The 20,706-nt window shown below is 35.9% G+C and overlaps 3 protein-coding genes across 3 annotated transcripts in view; 1 reads left to right on the top strand and 2 right to left on the bottom strand.

Moving 5' to 3' along the window:
- Window positions 1-1,239: 1,239 nt before the first annotated feature.
- Window positions 1,240-5,634, bottom strand: pard6ga (par-6 family cell polarity regulator gamma a). Its single transcript, XM_067448671.1, has 3 exons — window positions 5,278-5,634; window positions 4,597-4,819; window positions 1,240-3,547 (listed from the first exon to the last, which is right to left on the bottom strand). The coding sequence occupies exons 1-3, from the start codon at window positions 5,341-5,343 to the stop codon at window positions 2,595-2,597; spliced, it is 1,242 nt and encodes a 413-aa protein (XP_067304772.1). The 5' UTR covers window positions 5,344-5,634; the 3' UTR covers window positions 1,240-2,594.
- Window positions 5,635-5,725: 91 nt separating this feature from the next.
- zgc:136493 (uncharacterized protein LOC692276 homolog) lies at window positions 5,726-8,838 on the bottom strand. Its single transcript, XM_067448672.1, has 6 exons — window positions 8,571-8,838; window positions 8,072-8,447; window positions 7,815-7,986; window positions 6,362-6,540; window positions 6,190-6,286; window positions 5,726-6,091 (listed from the first exon to the last, which is right to left on the bottom strand). Exons 1-6 carry the CDS (start codon window positions 8,670-8,672, stop codon window positions 5,938-5,940), a joined length of 1,080 nt encoding a protein of 359 aa, XP_067304773.1. The 5' UTR covers window positions 8,673-8,838; the 3' UTR covers window positions 5,726-5,937.
- Window positions 8,839-12,098: 3,260 nt separating this feature from the next.
- The window catches only part of jarid2a (jumonji and AT-rich interaction domain containing 2a), a 46,915-nt gene continuing 38,307 nt past the window's right edge, over window positions 12,099-20,706 (top strand). Inside the window, exon 1 of the mRNA XM_067448665.1 lies at window positions 12,099-12,650. Coding sequence (XP_067304766.1) covers window positions 12,606-12,650 — 45 coding nt within the window. The 5' untranslated portion in view covers window positions 12,099-12,605. The remainder of the gene's footprint in view (window positions 12,651-20,706) is intronic.

Below are 20,706 nucleotides of genomic sequence, written 5' to 3'. Positions count from 1 at the left end.
TCAGTATGGAAAGAACACAGGCCTCTCTGATTTGATCATGATGTAATGCAGAGTTTAAAGGGATTCAGACGTACACCTCCAAAAATGATAGTTGCTGTTTGTTCCATTTCCTTAATTAAAATGAGCTAATGCAACAATTATTAAACAAACTTTATTTTGTTTTGTGCAATCCACTGTATAGAAATAGGTTTTGTGATTACTTAATAAGATATTGCTAATATAATGACATTTAAGAAACGGTGTGCTACACAAAAAAACACTTAAGTACAACAATGTATGCGAGTTGCATGTTAATAGCAATTAACTGTAAGAGATCCAATAGTGTTAGTTTGACCCTCATTATTCCCTTTTCCTTTGTAACAAATTATTCCACCATGGGATGGGTCAAAATGACCCGAAAGCCCTCAAATTACACTTAATATTTTGTTTGTCCAGAAAACTTATTTTATTTCATTAAAATTTCATTTCATTATAAAATAAAATATTCAATCTACAAAAACCCATCACATGGTGAAATTTTACCTTTTACAGTTTTTGATACAAAATAAAAGCTGGGGTCGAGTCCTTTTCAAATATATTTTTGTTTTTTTTTCATGGCTTGTCTGAAATAAAAGGTATAGTAATCTGAAGTCAGCTGATCACTATGATTTTTAAGAATGGAATTTTGAGAAAAACAGGTTCAAATAACTAACTCTTTATTCGCATAGACATAAAAATGCTAGCCTGACTCAATTCTAGTCAGAACTGCCCAACCTAAAAATTGTGTGGGCGGGGCTAAGTTCGGCTGGCATCTAGACTATAAAAATGCACTATACAACCTTAAATGGCTGTTCAAGAATGTTTTGGAATATAGACCTCAGGTTTAGATAAAACTAGATAAAACCCCCCAAGTTTAGATAAAACTTGGTCTCGTTTTAAAGAAGACACTTGGCAGATTATTGTAGAAGTGAATTTTGCCAATATATTTTTAGAAATGATAGACAAGATGTTATAAAATAATAATTTAATGAAAACCCAATTTTGACAAAAAAAAGATGGTCTTTCAACCTATTTTTTGACCTAGCTGAAAACATTCCAGCCTGACATATGACGGATTTTCCCAGATCGCATCACACACACACACACACATACACATTATATATATATAATTTTAAATTACTATAGATTTTATCAATAAATAATAAATAATTGGAGCACATTCTTCACATTCTTTCAACTTGAATTCAAAATAACTCACAATTTCATGCATAACCCTTTTAATTCAGCTCACAATATCCTACATTGGGTGTCTTTGCCGACCTCTTGTGGAAAAAACAGAACATGATATTTAATGATTTTATATGCCACCACTTTAGGACCCAGTGGAACAGCTCATTTGCTCCATATAGTCCATTATGGAGAAAATGAGCGGTTCCACTGGGTCCTAAAGTCATTTATCTCCAATTGAGCATTTTTAGGTTTTTCTGTGCGCACTGAAGCATTTCTCACATTCCATTAATCCCATAAGGGTTCAAATTGACCCACAAGTGAAGGATTTGTTTTTAATTGCATCCATATAACTAATTGAATCCAGTCCATTTTTGTTTATGTTCATGGTTCGAGTGCAGCAAAAGTCCTAGGGTCTTGGACCACTCAGATAAACGTAACAAATAATAATAAAAAAACATTTAAAAATGAGTTTCAGGTAAAAATGACCTGAGGGAAGGATGAGGGTTAACACAATCTAAATTTATTGCAGATTACAAAATTTATTGTGTTTATATTACACAATCTATTTAAGAAGGGTTTACAGTTTAAATAAATATAAAAGGACTTTCCAATGCATTTTATTTATTGCATATTTCACTCAAAAAGGAAAATCCTTACTCATCCTAATGTTGTCGCAAACATGTAAGATTTTCTCACCTTGTGGAACATAAAATAAGTTATAATAAGAATTCAATGATCAATTAAATGATCGAAATGTTTGGTTACTAAGATTTTGTCAGAATATCTTCTTTTATGTTCAACAGAAGAAATAAAATCATACAGTTTTGGAAAAACATAAAGGCAAGTCCAAGATGACGAAGGTGAAAAGGTAAGTCCAAGGTGCACGGTGTAAATTTTAGTGGCATCTAGTGGTGAGGTTGCGAATTGCAACCGCTCACCCCTCCCTTTCGAAGCAAATAGAGAAGTTACGGTGGCCAACACAGGACAAATATGTCATTGTCTGAGAGAGCAGAGAGTAGCTAGCGCTATGTAGAGCAGTTTGTCCATTTAGGACTACTGTAGAAAGAGGGCGGAGCAAAATGAGGATTTCACTGCATGGTGTATGCAGATAGAAATGGTTCATTCCAAGGTAATAAAATAAATACATAATGGTTCATTATGTAAGGTCTTTATACACCACTGAAAAAACATGTATATTATATTGCATTTCTGTCAATGCACACTGCACCTTTAAAAAATGTGATGCATGAAAAAAAAGATCCTTTAATCTTTAAAGTTTTCAGTAAAAACTTGCAATACATGCAAGGTAAGCAAACACATTACATGCCAAAGTAGTTAGTTATAAACTGTAGTGCAGGGTGGTGTCGTTTCAGAAGGTTTATCTTTTACAAAATGACAACAATTCCATCTTCCTCCATTGCCCCCTGGGGCAACAGTAAATGGCGGCTCAGATCTACATGCCACGTGTTTAGAATGTCATGGGTACTGCAGCTTTCCTGTCTGATGGCCGGATTAAAGCTATAATGTTGTTCGACACTTAGATTCCAGTGTAGAGGGAGGTTGTGGTCAGTGTGAGGTGTGTAGGTGAGGCAAGGCTGAGAGTGATAGGATGCGGCCGAAATGAGCGAGTTGGGCCGTCTGGCAGAAACTTGGGGCCGGTAGGAAGTATTAACATGTGGTTGAGAAGAATGAGAGGTGGCTGAAACACCGAACTGCTGGGACAGGTGTTTGATGGGGCTCTCGACAACCACATCTGCATCCTCTTCGCTCTCAGAGCCAGTACCCAAACCATAAGCTTTCATTATCATAGGCAGCCCTGGGTAGCTTATAGAGTCCATACTATCAAAATAGTGTCCCGAGCTTGTGGAAATGCAGCTTTTTCGCCTTATGTTGTTATGCTGGTTTGCAGGTTTCACTGTGATGATGAGGTTGTGGCTATTGGCAATCATCATGTCGGTTACCTGATCCAAAGTCTTCCCCATAACATCAATACCATTCACTTCCAGTACCTGGTCATTAATGGCTAGCAGTCCTGTGCAAGCCGCCAGTCCGCCGGGCACTATGCGGGAGATAAAAATGCCTGGAACCTTTTCCAGACCATAAGGAGTAACCCTGACTGTAGTACCATCACGAATGTAAAAGCCCAGAGGTCTGTCCGAGCCCTGGCGATACAGACGCACTCTTCGGTGGCATTCTGGTATGATGTCCACGTCAATGATGGAAGAAACAGGGCGGAAGTTCAGTGGCATGCTGATCTGAAATGGGGGTTTTCTGTGGCTGACAGATTTCTTTCGCTTTGTCGCATCATTCGCAACTGCGTTATCTTGATCACCTTCCTCTGTAAAAAAAGTGCGGGAATAAGTTGAGCTTATAAATGATGAAGTTCTAAAATTATGAAATCACAGACCCAGATGATCTGATTATATCAAAACTTTCTGATCAAAGAATTAATTCTAAACCTCATTTATAAAGACTCAATTTATACTGTGGAAAACTAATATTATAAATTTGTGGGAAATGTTATATGGAAAATATTTAGTATCTATAACATTGCACTTTTTTCCTACTGACTATAAAACTGCTCTTAGATTTTTTTTGTTATTTTTATGTATTTATTTAAATAAAAAAACAAACATTTTCATCTTATTTTTCTAACCATTTTTTTATAGTATTTAAATATTTAATTTTAACTATTTATTTATTTTGTATTTTTGCATGTATAAACACTTTAAATATGGAGGACCAAGTCAGTGCAATTGAAAGCAATAAATGCAAATTAATTAAATATGTATTGTAAACAAACAAATCTCCAACATTATTGAAAAATCTCCCTACAAGAAAAAGATCATACATTTAGCACCTATATATCTGTATTTTTATTTATTTATTCTTCTTTTTGTATATTTATTCGTACATTCATTTATTAGCAGAATCGTTTCCAAATTACCGAGGAATTTCTAAAGCCTCTGGTAGTTTGCATGACCTAGGACGGAAAGCAAACAGATAATCTATCTGGCAAACAAACACACCACATGGGAATACAAAGCAATTATACTCAAGTACATGATTTCCAACTAGATAAATTCCTTCCCTATTCTATTGCTTTTTCTTCACGAAGATCAAAAAGAAACTAAATAAAATGCCTTGATTGAAGGCCTTAAAGTCTTAAAATCATGTTTTCCATATATGAATAAATGTCTATTTATCTACATACCAAAAATAAATCTTTATTAAGAACTAAACCTAATTTATATCCATGTTTTGTGTTTGGAAAATAGTGCCCTATGTTACATGCATTATATTATGATATATTTTTGTTGTGAGGTGAGATAGGTGGATCAGAGAATAAAGGAAATTATATATATTCATGAGCTTTCCTTTCTGTACCTTGTAGTTGAATGAAGATACGTAGTAAATATTGTGTAGAGCTCACAGCTTTGCAAAAGTTATCATCATTATTGATAGGCAACAGCTCTCCTTGGACATCTGCATAACCAATAAGGACATCCATTTGCCATAGGTGATGTAAACGCACAATGAGCCTGTAGAAGTCTTTATACCTGCCAGGCTCACTACGATCCACGGAAAACCTCCTGAATTCTGCACCAAACTGAAGATAAAAGCACATGAATGAAATGGCATGAAAATACGACTGAACACATAATATCCTAATTACCCCTTTTATGTTCTACAGGACAAATTGGTCAACATATTATTCATTAGTGAACTTAGAAGCAGTGAGTGACCTGGGACCGTGTTCATTCAGCTGAAACAATGGACATATTTTAGAAGTGAGCCGTTTCTGGATATTGTAGAGGTTTTGATTGTTTCAGACTTTGTTTACAAAGGTAGGCTACTTCCTCTCAGTCTAGTGATACTAAAATAAGAGCGGCAAAATAAACAGAGATTAATGTAAGATATGTTACAATAATTCTTTGAAGGAATTTAAAGTCTTAATAACGAACAAGTTATTCCAAAAAGAGTGGCTACTTTAATACCGCCAACATCAAATAAACTGCATTGCAATATAATAGATAATCTGAATGAAAGAGATACATGTTAACTTACTTTACTTTTGACCTCGAGAACCGAACAGCTACGCAGAGACTGAGACTTTCTAAGTGCCCGGTTCATGTTGTCGGTTGAGCGGTAACTACCCCACTATTCGCAATCCACTCGAGTTTTGTTTAGCTCAGCGTTACGTGTCCGCATCGCTGAAAACGCGGAAAGCAGGACGAATGTCTTGGCAAACCACGAGACAACACAGGAACAACGACATCCTTTCCCGACAATAGGCGCTTAATGGTCTCTTTATTCTTCTTCTTCTTTATGATCACTTAATTTGCAATATCTATTTTGAGCCGGTTGACTTCAAAATTAGTTAAGAACTGATTTTTAAGTCCACCGGCTCACAGGATATATCCTATTTATTATAGCCTATTCTAAGGTTTTATAAATGCAAATATTTTAAAATTCACATAACATATTCCATTTAAAAAGACACCAATGCCATACATTACTGAGAATTATTTTTTTAATAATCAGAATTTTAGAGACACTATGTGACATTTACATATAAAGCATCCATGTTACATTTAAAAGGTGACATACACATAAAATTCTACATTTTGCTATCCAGTTTTAAAATATGATTACCATCTATATCAAGTGTTTCTATGATTTGCTGGTTAAAAACAAAGGAGAGACAGATGGCTCTGTGGTCTGGCACTATGCCTTGACTTCATCAGGGATCTGGCCTCCAGTTAGAGCGGCCAAGGCATTGGTCACCATCCTCTCCACCATGATCTGAGACGTCTCCACTGTGTGGGTTCCTACATGAGGCAGGACGATGACATTTGGGAAGGACAGCAGGGGATGATCCCTGTACATAAAGAATCATCATTTACAACAGTAATACAATCCTAAATATTGGGACTTGAGCAAGTGCAATTAAAATAAAATTTACTAAGCAAAGCAAACCTGGGCAATGGTTCAGGATATGTGACATCTAAAGCAGCAGCTCGTATCATTTTCTTCTGGATAGCAACCACTAAAGCATCTTGGTCTACTACCAAGCCTATGAAAAAAAGGAGGTGTCAAACAAGGCGGTTTCCCTTTAACGGGATTCCTTTGTTCCAGCCTATTAAATTACCTCTGCTAATGTTGATAAGGGTGCTATTAGGTTTCATCATGGCAAACTCTTTGGCACCAATCAGTTTGTTCGTCTGAGGGGACAGATTGACCACCACCATGACGAAGTCTGACCTCTGTAGCAGCTCTTTCATGCTTGCACAATATGTGGCCCCAACTGCTCTTTCTTCACTCTCAGGCCTGAACACATAAAATATTGTGAAATTAAATTTAAGGCAGGGGTGCAAAACTCGGTTCCTGGAGGGCCACAGCCCTGCAGATTTTAGCTTCAACCCTAATTATACGCACCTGATCCAAATAATTAAGTCCTTTAGGCTTATTTGAAAACTACAGGTTTGTGTATTGGTTTCGTTTTCATGGGTTTGGAACTAAACTGCAGGACAGTGGCCCTCCAGGAACTGAGTTTTGCACCCCTGATTAAGGCAATTTAATGAGAAATCATAAAACCTTGTATACATAATGTACAATAATATAATTAAATATTCCCTCAGTAAATATGCTACCTAGCTGAAGGGCACCATGGTAATTTCACACCTTATATCAAATATATATATATATATATATATATTCTCAGCAAGACTGCATTTAAAAGTCAGATCACTTTATTATTGCAAAAACTATTGCAATTTAACATAATTGTTCTATTTTAATATTTTTAAAAAATTGTAATTTCATTCTATGATGGCAAAGCTGAATTTAAACCATAATTACTCCAGTCTTCAGTGTCAAATGATCCTTTAGAAATAGTTCTAATAAGCTGATTTGTTTCTTAAGAAGTGTTTTCCCTTCTCCTTTTCTTATTATTATCAAAGCTAAAAACAGTTGTTCTGCTTAACATGTTTGTGAACACCATTTTTTTTTTTTTTTTGGATTCTTTGATGAATATAATGTTCAAAAGAAGAACAATTATTTGAAAAAGAAATTGCAACAATTTACAATAAGGTTTCAATTGTTACCAGTAGTTAATGTATTAACTAACATGAAATAAACATGAGAAATAGATTTGTTACTGTATGATATTTTTTCAGTAAATACAAACACAGCCGTTCATTGTTCATGTTACACCACAGTGCATTAACTAATATTAACAAATGCATCTTTTGATTTAAATAATGTTTTATGAAATGCTGAAATTAACATTAATGAAGAATAATAAATGCTTCAGAAGTGTAGTTCATTATTAGTTCATGTTTACTACCTTATTGTAAAATGTTAACAAATAAATATTTTTAGCATATAAATGTATTCAGTCAGGTCCATTCATTGAAACAAGAAAACTTACTGACCTCAAACTTTGACAGTAGTTTAAATTAGTGTCTTATTAAAATATTTTAAACAATGAATAACCATGTTCAAATGTACAGGAAATATACAGAAAAAAAAATAGTTTACTAATTATTCAAGCTGGTAAATTTTAGCAGCAGAGTGAATACGTCAAAGTCCAACAGATTCACCTTTGATTCCGATTGTGGTAAAGGATTTTCATCTCAAACCCTTGAGCTCTCTTGGCGATTTTGTATCCTATTCTACCCATGCCGATGATGCCCAGTGTGGCCCTGCTAACATCGGTACCCAGAGAGGACTCCGGGAAATCATCAGACTCCCGGAACTTGCAAAAATTGTACCCTGCAGAGAAAAATAAAAATCACAATTGATTTAGTGACCAATATGACAAACCAGAAAGAAAGTATAGAAAGGAAACCCCTCTCACCCTCAACAATCTTCCTTGCAGATGCCAACATCAAACTCATGCCAATATCTGCAGTGGCATTATCCACCACATGAGGAGTGTTGGAAACTTTAATTCCAAAGCTATTTATCAGAGGAATGTCAAGGTGGTCTACTCCTACCCCACCATTAACAACAGCTTTGAGGTTAGGCAAAGACTGTAACAGGTTTTGGTCAACTTTAATATCTGCACCCCACACAAACAGTGCCTGGATTTTGGCAGCGAAGTCTTCTTTCCTCTGTACAAACCTCTCATATGGGATTATAGTGAAGTGCTTCTCGATGCAAGGTGCAAAACACTTGTAGATTCCTCCGGGGGCTCCAAGTGTGGTGGCTAATATGCACGGTTTCTCCATAACCTGTGACAAAAACAAATTAGCATACTAGCATAAATGGCCTAAGTTAAGTTAAAACTCTCATGTAAATAAAATTTTAGGCTAACGATTTCGTCGTAACATCTTATATTAAATATTCTTTCTCACCACTTGTGTGACAGCTGATCGCAGACTGAATGTTCCTTGGATAAGTCTGATCCATGGTCTGATCGTCATGTGCGTTTTGTGCAAGTTTTGTATTCCAGACATGGTTAATCAAGTACCGATAAAAACCAAAGTTGGACTCCTGTAAATCATTATCATGTACCTTCTCTCAGTCTCAAAAAATTACATGATAGCCAATGAGAGAAACCTACTTAAAACTGTTTCCAAATGCCTGCTTTCACGTTTCATCGTCAGACTTTAATAGTTGCTAGTCACTCAAATAACCAGAAGGGGGCGTTAGAAGCCCATGAAACATGCAGTTGTCGTCCATTTCTGTCACAAGATCAAGTTCGTAGTTGTTTGATGTACATGTGCTTCGTGTTTTCACTTGTACACAATATTATATCCAGATTTGATTTTCTGTATTGTATAATTTCCTTTGATCACAAACTTAAGGAAATTTACTTTGTCAACATGTTTTTGGTTTGTTCTTTGTTCTAGGCTTATGTTTCATGGTAGATTTATTAACAGGCCTACTACAAAAAATCAAGTAGGCCTACAATCATTAATATTGTCAAAAACTACCTCTGATTCACAAATTCTTATAATGCCAGAAGTTTCAAAACACTATAACAAGTATATTGTGCTAATGATGATGAACCAACACGTGAAAGGTGAATTTGCTAAAATATTATATTTTTATGGCCATAAAATATATGTTGAAGGGTTTGACAGTACTGAGGGGGTCATTGCATTAATTCCAGAACAGTTAGTAGATGGCTATTAATGGCTGCGACAGAGCTCCAGGTTTCCTGTGGTCTCCATCTGTTAGAAAATCCATGTGGAGAGATTCAGCATTATCAACAACTAAATATTTCAACACATTGAACTCAAGCAAGTACATGTCTTTTCCACTATACAAGAAACTAGAGGAATGTCGGAGTTAATATGTATTGTATTAACATACAAAGTACATCATTTCTTCATTTATTTGGGTATTTTAGGAGTGGCTACTCTAATACAATGATGCATGGTGGTTTTATGCTGTACACCCTGTCCATCTGTTACAATTGAAGGTATTGCCACACTGAATGTCCATAACCTCTCATATAAGATTATGTATGTAACAACCGATTAGTTATTGATGACAGTGGAAAAAGAATCCAAATAAACTAGACAGTCATACCATCTTCTTATTTCATTACATTCCTTTAACATCTGACCAATCCTTCAAGCATATGTGGATCTACTAAGGCAAATCAATCACCAACTTGAATTGTGTCCTTTCTTTGTAATGAAAAGTACTTCCTTGAGAGTTTGCTTGGTTTGGCAATCAACCAAAAATCTTTTCTGTTCTGCTGAGCACTTCTCTTCAAAGTCTAGTGCTTCACAATTAGCCTATCTCTGACTCTGCCCCAAGGACAGGCACATTTTAAAGTGAAGATGAACTGATTCCACAGCCAGCAGGGTGGCCCATTATTTCAAAATTCATAGTCTACATAAACCCCCTTTTTTAACTAAATAGGAAAAATACCGGACAAGCTCTTGTTTTGCAGACTTTAATAGGCTCATCTGATTTAACAACAATGTTTCTTTTATTCAAACTCAATGGACAAGAAAATGTAAATAGCCTTCAGCCATATGTTCAAGATTTTCAGTTAGCTTCATGAATTCAATGACTGGTATCTCACATAATAGTCCAAAAGTATGACATTTTGAAACACACACACACACACACACACACACACACACACACACACACACACACACACACACACACACAAAATAAAATTCTAATAAATAAATAATATACAAATAAATAAATCAATAAAAGTATAGTGGTTCATTTAAAAAACTTAAACAAAACCATTACCAACTTCTTACAGTTTGCTTTTCCTGTCTTTGGCATTTACAACTCTGGCCAAAAGTCTCTGGTGTAATGAAATGGGCACTTGTGCTGTGATATGCCCCTGATACCTCTTGAGGTTATTTTTAACACTGTTCCAATTAAAGAGGCCTATATGCCCTCAGGCTCGGACTGAATGATAATGTTCATCCTGCTAGAAAGACAAAGAACAGACTTCAGCAGATATTCAGCCTCATAATCACATGGAATATCCCATCTTACACTGTTTTCAGCAATAAAAAAAGACCTAAAGCAAATATGATTCTAAAACCAAAGAAAACTCATTAACATGCAGTCTACAGTTGCATTATATGGTTAATGGGTAATGGGTAACACATTACAAGTAATGCAAGTTATATAGACAGATTACTTTTTTAAGTAATGAGTAAAGTAACACATTACTTTTAGTTTTCCAACAACACATTTACATATGTCAAAAATAGAATGTATGTTTGTTTTATTATTATTTTTAATTAAAAAGCAAGCAAGCAAGCCTAGCCCATAGGTGATAACACAAAAGGAACATAACACTGTTAATAATTACCACAAAAACCATAAAAAGTAACTAAGTACCTCAATTAGTTAATTTTTTAGGAAGTAACATTGTGATGCATTACATTTAAAAGTAACATATAATTTCTCCTTTTTTTATCTAATTTTCTACTTCTGTTTTACATAATTCTTTGTAACTCTGCAGTAGGCTAATGTTTTTTTTTTCTTTTTCTAAATTGCTTTTTTTAACATGTCCTCAATTAATGTAAATCCAAATAACAGAATATGATGCATTACTTTTGATTTCCACAGCATTTCTCCCTGTTGTCAAATGAATGTCACTCATAACACTTCATAGGCTACTGTAATAAGGAAAAATACCCCATCAGTTTCATCCCCATATTCTGGGATTGCTGATCAGGGTTTATTTTTAGAAATAATCCCTGGATTATCACAGAGAGGGGTTTGCTATAATCCTTAAAGACTCCTTGATTTCACCAACATTGGCATAGTACAATGCATTCTGGGCCATGGGTTTCCAACTGCTAATATGTATTTGAAGAAAATGTTTAGGGGTGAGCTTTCATGAACCTTATGCATGTGAATCTGAAGGAATTTATATTTTTGTAGGATCATTATTATTTTGATGCTATTTGTTAGAAATTATTTTGTAACACATAACACACCAGTCGTTCCATTTTGACTCCCCACCAAGACACATGCAAGTGATTTTTGTTAAATTCCGAATATTGTTTTTCATTGTTTGCAAACTGTATAGCGCTATGTTGGTTATGAAAATGTGAATCACCGAAGCTTTATGACAATTCTAATAACATAAAGGCCTCTTAAATTGTTTATTTTGTCTACACGTAGGCTAGATTCTGTGCTAAAAAAAAGCAATAAGCCCTATTTCTTTTTTGTTTTTCATTTAGCCTATGGCATCTTTGTATTTCTGCATCTTCTTAAAATCAGTAATTGGCAGCTCGGTCAAAAAATATTTCGTGATATTTATTCAGAGAGCTAAAATAATTTAAAAGCAAATATTCGTGCACTGTTTTAAATGTACCGCTAAATGTGCTGAGGATGAATGATAGGACGAAGCCTCCTATGAAAGACGCCACTAGGTCGCATTAACATCGATGCCATTGAGTTCACACAATATGAGGGAGCACAGCGGCAGCCAAAACCCAACTCCAGATTTTTCAAATTGGTGCGTTTAACTGTTTTGCACCCGCATAATGTAACAGTAAACGATACATTACAACCAACGAGAATGGAAGCCAGAAGCTGGCTTTTATTTTGACTGGAAGAATGTGGTGCGGGGAGCCCTGACAATACGCCGTTCAGCTTTCAAATGGAAGATTGGCTACTCCGGCTCATTTCGGTGGATATGTTGTCGTTGTTTTTTTACACAGACCCTTTTTAATCGCCATGGATCTTTAAATTTGGATTCTTGCACTTCTTTCGTGTCTTGAGCTGTGCAGAAGAAGACGATCGACTGGGATACAACATTCTCTCCCTACCTCGACATTTTGCTACCAGGGATTTAAATAATCACGTGCTACAACAACGAAAATATTTTTTTTAATCAGAATTGATGCGGGCGTCTGACCTTTAATGAATTCAGTCTGGAAGGCAAAATGAGTAGGGAAAGGCCGAAGAGAAATATCATTCAAAAGAAATTTGTAAGTGCAAATTTGACATTTAATTCGTTGCGTGACCATCGAATTCAGTGGCAGCTGCCTGGTAATTTGCATGAATCACATCGCTGTTGTCCCCTGTGTTATGTTATCGTCAGGTCTGTTGACAGAATTAGGTCAGATGTTATAAACGACCAGTCCACGAACAATCTTCTATTTGAATTGGAGGTTAAGGACAGACTGGCCGATGTGAATCGTGCTGTTGACCCAAACAACGCATTGGGCTTTTGAAGTGTACCTTGTTACGTTTTGCATTTCCGGTGTGTGTGACATGTTGCTATGTTGATTTCCAATGTCAATTTTGTCATATAGTAGCCTAGCTCCAGTCGATTTAGACGGCCGTCTCGCGACACTAGCGTGGTCAGTTTGTGGTCGTGTGTGTGTGTTTGCGGTCATCATTCTGTGAATGTGTGTGTGTAGGTCGGTTTTTCAATGTCACAAGATGCTTATATTGTGGTAGGGGCTGAGGTATATGCAGCCTGTGTCTGACCTCCTACTGGTTAGATGGTGTAAGCAGACTGACCCATTTATTGCTAAGATACATGTTAAACTGTCCCTCCTGCCCATCTGCTGTCACTTTATCACGTTTTATTACAGAAAAAAATAAATGCTGCAATGAAATTAAATAAACAAAATAAAATATTAAGCAAACTGAAATAAAATGCATTTTTTCAAACTATAATTGAATATAACATTAATATTCAAAATATTGTCATTTTATTTCAACTAGTTGCCAAGGCAACATTTCTCATTTTCCTTTAGTTTAACTTGATGTACTAAAATAGTTGAATTAAGATTAATAAAAAACTATATAGGCAAAAACAAATTAAAATATCTTGATTCTTTTTAGTTGCTTTGGCTTATTTTAATGTTTCTTTTGCAGTGAATAATTTAAGTCACCTTGAGGCCCCCTTTGAAACCTGCTGAGGCCCCCTAGTGGGCCCTGGACCCCTGGTTGGCAACCACTGATCTGTAGGCCTACTCTCTGAATATAACCTTGTCTGGGTAACATTATAATGCATCTTGGCAATATGAAAAATGCAGGACAAAATCCTGACATACATTTCTAGGTTCAAAAGCAGATTCTGGCACAAACAGGTTAACAGACAATGATTCAAATATTCAGTTGTTCTTTGAGGGTTGCTATGTCATTCAGTTGCAATCTGACATCTTTGTTTACATTGATTCTCTGATGTTTAATTGCCACGTGGTTTGAAGTACAAGCTCTGAAAATTCAGTTTGGTTGTATGAGGCTGGGAATGATCCTTTTAAAGATGACAGCGTTGTATGGAATAATCCTGTGGATCAAATGCAGCTGTCATTTAGATGTTTAGACGTGAAGGTGCAAGTACATCAAATATGAAGGTAATTCTATGAATATGCTAAAATCCTCTACTGTTTTTGAAAACACAAGGCTATGAATATAAATAGCTTGTTGTGCACATTGGAACTAAGAATGTTGTAGGCTACATTCTTTCTTCTCTCTTGCCAAACCGGATATGGTTGGTTAGTAAATTGACACGTGGATCAAGAGATTTTTGATCATGCAGGACTGCATGAATCAGCAGAAGAGTTATAATGTCACTTTCCATTCTAAAATGGCCTATGTTTACAAAGTAACTCTTCTATGATCCTTTCATTGTACGATCAGATCTCGTTCTTTCTGTTCAAGAATATTACACAATGTCATTCAGGATTAGGTGGGGTTACAACACACATTATTACTGTGGATTATTGGAACATTACTGAAGTGTAGTGTAAATGAACAGGCTGTAGAAATGAGGAAGGCTGTAAGAAATCGTGTTTCACGCTTTCTCCCAAGCACCATATGTGAAAACAAATCTATTTAATGTGACAACAGTGCAGAAATTGGCAGATATATATCGTTCTGTGTTTACAGTGAGCACAGGCCTGCCTCACATGCCAGAGATGGCCATCTAAACTGGAAGCTCTTGTGTCCCACACATTTTCTTTGGCCTCAGCAGTCAGAGATATTTGATAGCTCCTTCAGACTCATCCTTGGCATCAGTTTGCTTCACACAGTAATGGAGAACTAAAGCCCATGCTACACTGATCTGTTTTACGTTAGCGCTACATTTTCAAACATTAATTCATTTCAGGTGTTCACTTTAAAGCTTTTTTTAAAGCTAAAAAATGTCAACTGTTATTGTAAATCTTGAATAACTGGTTTAGTGGAGCATCTTTACTGACAAGAAGCCATGCTGTTATCTGAAAAATATGTTTAATCCTAAATAAGGGTGATGATAATCTATTTACGTTATAATCTATTTTTTTTAAATTGTTTTTAACCTTTTGTAACTGACAGCAACAAAATGTTTTTTTTTTTTTAATTCATCACAGTGTGGTTTCACTTCAGTCATTGGATTGCTTTTTATGTTTCAGTGCAGTTTTGGTCTATATTCATGTGATATAGCTATGATTGCTAATGTAGGCCTAAGAAAATACTTAGTCACACACTTTATATTGCAATGTTCATTTTACTCTATAATGAATAATACTAATGGACTACATGAACTTGCTGTGTGATTATTTAGTAGATCTGATTGTTATTATATTAAAATTATAGTAACATACATTATATGAAACGTTGAAACTGTCAAATGAAGTGTTAAAAAAGATAAAATTTGCAATCTTGCACAGTAGCAAAAGAATTGACATGCTGTTGGATGATTTATGTACTGCTAAACATGCTGACTCATTTGTTCACGTACAAGTGAATGTTTTTAAGTGTTGAGTACTGTGCTGCCCGGTTCAAAAGCAATGCACCATTGTCATATATATATAATTAAGCAATATCACAGCTGTTTTAATGAAGCGTTATTGCAAATGCTATTGATTTATACAAAAGTTCAACAAACAAGAAGTTAAAGGTGCACTATTTTTGCTGAAAAATATAATAAAAAAAACAGGCCAGTATTATATATTTTATTCAGTTGGGTTCTTACAATATCCCAAATGTTTCCAATTATTTGTACATTTTGAGAAAATTGTTTTTTTAACCAAGTAACCAAGACATCTGAGGGAGCCGCCTGTCAATTGCATCATGTCTGCATTACCCTCAGTTTCTGGTTTTATTTGGTAGAAGTGCTTTACTCTTAGCAGTGTACACAAGTGTCACAGCAGCCGCTGAGCAAAAGCACAGAGTAACGTCATAATCATTTTAAACACACTTAAATGTATCTGATATGATAAACAGAGCTGCGTTACCTCATACTCATGACCGGAAAAGCGGAAATGGAACCGGCGACTGTGTCCCGCCATAAGTCCCGAGCTTGCGGGCTTGCGAGCCATGTGTTCCGTAACAATCGCTCCAGCGGCCTTGCTCAACTCCCTCAACACTTGGTTCATACTACAATAACGTTAATAACTGCATCCATGAACATAATTTCTGTCCTATCCTGATTCTTTTCCGCTGGCTGTGAGGTTAAGACCACATGTCCCAAGATTTTGAGCTCAAGCTTGGCGTCATTAATCTATCCTTTATTTTGAATAGTTGCCCTCTAATCTTAACATTATTTATAAAGGTATAATTGTACCAATTCAGATGCAACTTCTGTGCCATTAAATTGATTGTTAGTAATTTGATTGGTAACAGTGCTTTAGTGTCTTACTATTCTAATTAGATTTATTCATTAAATATAAGTATTTTCTGAGACAGTAGATATGGATCTTTTTAGTGCGGGTCTGGTCTTGACTTGGTCTCGCCCTGCGCTTGGTCTTGTCTTGGTCTCGAAACGCGCTGGTCTTGGTCTCGGTTTAGGTGGTCTTTACTACAACACTAGCACACACACACAGACACAGCATAATAGATATCATGTGACACCGAAGACTTGAGTAATGGCTAAATTAATAAACGTATATTGAATATTATTATTATTATTACATATAGGGCTTGACATAAAACATTTTTGCTCACCAGCCACTCAGTATTTTCACTGGCTATAATTCTGACTGATACCATGAGGAAAAACTGCCACATTGACATTTTTAACAGTGTCTTATAATTTGCAATCAAGTATATTAGGTATATCATTTTTTTTTTCCAAAATAAGACGATTACTTTTGCTTGTCTAGTAAATACTTCTTGTTTTAATCATGTTTAGATGTTTGGACTAGAAACAAGACAAAAATACTAAGTAAGAAAAGCATTTTTTGCAGTGAACCTTTTAGGGGTTCCAACTACGTGACGCCGATAGAACCTTTTCTTCTAAGAGTGCAAAATCTGCGGGAATGAGTAAAATTATGCGCAATCCCACACCGGAATTCAAGCCCTGTAACGCCAACAATATTAGTAATCAAAACAAGTGTGTAAGAAGAGGCGGGTTTTGTGTGTCAACTCACTGTCGGAGAGATGAGTGAGCGAGAAAGTGCAGCTGGTAACATGTATCTATGTGGAAAATAAGTATTGGAAGCGTTTCATTATCAGTATGTGTGAAAAGAAAAATCTATATTTTCTACATTATTTCAGATGCCTTTTTAAAAGACTGTAATTGAAAAGTGTAGGCTATATATACAATTCATCCCGCCAAGGTTGCTAGTAGGTGTGACTGCATTACACAACTGAAATCCATCCACATTTGGTGGGTGTTAATGTCAAGCCCTGATTACGTACAGTTAAATATTACATATTAAGATTATTATTAAGTTTATTTATTTAATAATCATTTTAATTTATTGAATATTTTGATTACTTTCATATGAGACATCAATCTTTATAATGTCAGCACTGATAATGAGCACTTGATAATATTCAGCTGAGTTGATAAACGAGCAAGGAAAATGATTTATCGCTTGTGTCCTCTACCACTGTATAGCCTCATTGCATTTTATCTGTGTAATGAAATTTTGTGGCTGTGTTACAACTCTCAAATAAAACAAAGGATGATGTAAAAACGGCAGGAAGCTTGTAATGGCTGCTTCATCCCTCTGTCTCAGACATGTCCAGCTGTGCACTAATTGATGCAGTCATCCCAAACTCCAAGGAGACATATTGTATCAGAATGGGCTTGCTGAACTGCGTGCAATTATTGCTGCAGTGTAATTATCAGAAGATATTTTTATCAAGAAACGTGTCTGGCTTTAGTCTATTTATTGGTTTAATTTGTTTCCCTGCGAGATAATATAATACAATAGATGTCACAAATAGCAATTTGATGTATTAAAAGGCTTTAGAAAAACTAGATGATAAGCAAATATTGCTGCGTATTGAAGCATGGGTGAGAATCAGTGCAAGGTGACTCCAGCGTCTGTTGTCTCTTGAGACTTCATACCACTGTCATGCATGGTAGTAGCTCATTGAGTTTTATATTACTTTTAATTTGTCCTAGTACAAGCATACTGTTCAACACTGCTCATGTCTTTGGAAAGAGAGGGAGGGAAGTGCATAATGGTAAAGCGGCTAAGGTTGCCACCGGCGTTCTGATCTCCTGTTGTCATGGCAGGAGAGCGGATTGTCATTGGGTGGGTCTTTGCTTCCTTGGCTCCGTCTGCAGCAATCTGTCTTCACAGCTAGGTGAATGTGTAGAGGGTCTGTCACTGAAAACACAGTGTTCTCGATAAGCAAACCTCTAGGATGCAACGCCACGGACAGGCTTGTGGGAACTCCCCTGAGCATCAAGTCCTTTGTGTATGTACAGTCAATGAAGATTGTGTGGCACAGCGCTGAACCATGGGAAAACCAAAACATTTATTTGCAATGTAAGCATAAAAATCAGCAGAAAGACTATTCTGTATTCTGTTATGATTTATGCACTTAATAATTAAATAATAAAACAAGAATTAATAATGGGCTTTAACAAAGAGATTTTTGCAGATGCACACTTTTTTGTGCAATTTGTCACACCGTCGTGGATAAAGCAGATTGTCCTGAAATTGTTGTTTGTTGAAGTGTTCTGTCTTCTGTATTAATATTGAAATTCTGGCTGATACAAATAAGCAAATAATTATTTTCATGTTATGCCCAAACATTGATAAATCATGGGCTAATATTCCTTTTTTGGTGAACTATCTCTGTAATGATAACAGATACTAAAAATAATAATAATAAATGAATAATAGGATTGATAATATGAGCTTAATTTTTATGCGCGAGTGCTTTTACACACTCCGACATCCACTTTGAAAGGAAAATGACTTTTAAAGGGTTAAATCATTGCAGAAATCGTTAGTGCTAGATGATGCCAAATTTCACTTACAATTTAATATATGCAGCAACAATTAAATATCCAACATTTACTGGTAAAAACTGATAACAATATAGGGCATGTACATTATGCACTTCTGTCTACAGTTGGAACAGTTTTTCTCAACTGTGAATATATTTCCAGTTCGCGTAGTTTTTGCAGAAGTGAAATGCTTTCATGTCATCAATGAAGTAGGTGTGACAGTGAGTGCTGCTGAATGGTTTATTTGAGAAGCTTATCAGAGTGAACATTTCTTGAGCGCAGCCAGTCGTCATTTACAATCGAACACCTGCGTGCCGTGCACCGCGTTGATAGGCCAGTCGATGTTGGTTTAATGTCGGGTTGTTGGTCCTGGGTAAATAATAAATCTTTTTTTTTCTTTCATGCCAGCTTGCTTTTGTTAACATTAGTAGTAGTCAGCTGTGTGTGTGTGTGTGTGTAAGTGACCAGTGATCGGTCTGAGACAGATGGGTAAACAAGGTCAGATTCGATGTGTTGGCAGGATGGCCCTCAGCCCGTCTGCTCCTGCTGCCCTGTTTAAATTTGATCTGTGTGAAGCAGCGCTCGCAGACCCAACTAATGCTTTGTCTGAATCAATGTCTGTGTTAAACATTAGGTAAAAGTTAAGGCTTTTTCAATCATTTTCCCGTTTATAACACTAGTTGCTTTTAGATTCAAGTGTGTGCGATCCATAAGGGAGCAATTACTCATTAAAGCCATCATGTTTGATAAAAGCGTTTGACAAGTTATCTGTATGCAAATCAAACCCACACACTAGAATTAAACACCTCAGTCTGCAGCCTATTATTCTGTCATTATTCCTCTGACTTTGTCCTCGGTTGTTTGCTTTTTGCTCTTTGTTGTTGTCCTGATGCCTCGCTTGATCTTTGGATTATAGACTCCAAATGTAAGCAAATTTGAAGTCCTCCAATTTAACCGATATATGTCGCTATCATGAAAGATCTGCTTTGTGCTTACGGATCTGCTTTGACAGACGTATCCTCATGAGTTCAGACACAATACACCTTTATCAATAATTGACACGGTTGCTGTTAGCGTAATAAAAACCAGCACACAACTTTGAGATGTGTGTGATGAGAGATGCTGGTGTAATTGTAAGAGCCGCCCTGAGCTAAACACACTGACACAAATAGCAAACTAATGTGGTTAAAAGGAGGAGGCATATGAGGCCGTTTTCACAGAGGAACTAATTATGACAGTTAAATGAGCAACATGAATCTTATGTTTAATTTATTTTGGAGATATTGGGCTCATGCACCATCTGTGATTAAATATTGGTATTAGATCTTACCTTAAATGGTATATTCACTAATGTACAGTAGAGAATATACCATTTAAGGTAAGATTTAATGTCAATACGGATATCCTGGTCCCTTATTTGATCAAGGAGCCCTGACACACCTCATAAAAGAAATTAATGCAACAATATAACTTCACTATTTTCCCTCATGCCTGGTGTGTGTTATATATACTCAATGGATCTTTAGTGAAAATAGTGGAGTTATATTGTTCCATTTCTTTTATGAGGTGTGTCAGGGCTCCTTGATCAAATAATGGACCAGGATATCCTAGACTCATTCACTTAACTGTCAATTTACAAGCATCAAGTAAGCAAATTTCATCCTGCATTTGGCAACAGGCCTTGTGCTGGCATAGAAACAGTGAATCTGGCAATAAATCCGAGTGTGTCTGTCCTCCAGTAATGCACTGTCAGGATTATGCTTTGTTCTGCGTTTCATTGGGTTTTGGTTTGGTTCTGTTCTGTTCTGTTCTGTTCCCTGATTTTTTTTCCTTGTGTTTGCCAGTTATCTTAACTA

The sequence above is a fragment of the Pseudorasbora parva genome, chromosome 7 (assembly GCF_024679245.1).
Source record: "Pseudorasbora parva isolate DD20220531a chromosome 7, ASM2467924v1, whole genome shotgun sequence".
NCBI classification, from domain to species: Eukaryota; Metazoa; Chordata; class Actinopteri; order Cypriniformes; family Gobionidae; genus Pseudorasbora; species Pseudorasbora parva.
This window is presented reverse-complemented; position numbering and strand designations above follow the sequence as displayed.

Excerpts from the sequence above, each read along its gene's own strand:
- zgc:136493 (XM_067448672.1), bottom strand. The coding sequence starts at position 8,672 with ATGTCTGGAATACAAAACTTGCACAAAACGCACATGACGATCAGACCA. Across the intron at positions 8,448-8,570 it reads GATCAGCTGTCACACAAGTG|GTTATGGAGAAACCGTGCAT; the intron begins GTGAGAAAGAAT and ends TTTTTGTCACAG. Across the intron at positions 6,541-7,814 it reads TACCACAATCGGAATCAAAG|GCCTGAGAGTGAAGAAAGAG; the intron begins GTGAATCTGTTG and ends TTATGTGTTCAG.
- pard6ga (XM_067448671.1), bottom strand. The coding sequence starts at position 5,343 with ATGAACCGGGCACTTAGAAAGTCTCAGTCTCTGCGTAGCTGTTCGGTT. Across the intron at positions 4,820-5,277 it reads TTCTCGAGGTCAAAAGTAAA|TTTGGTGCAGAATTCAGGAG; the intron begins GTAAGTTAACAT and ends TTTTATCTTCAG. Across the intron at positions 3,548-4,596 it reads TATCTTCATTCAACTACAAG|AGGAAGGTGATCAAGATAAC; the intron begins GTACAGAAAGGA and ends CTTTTTTTACAG.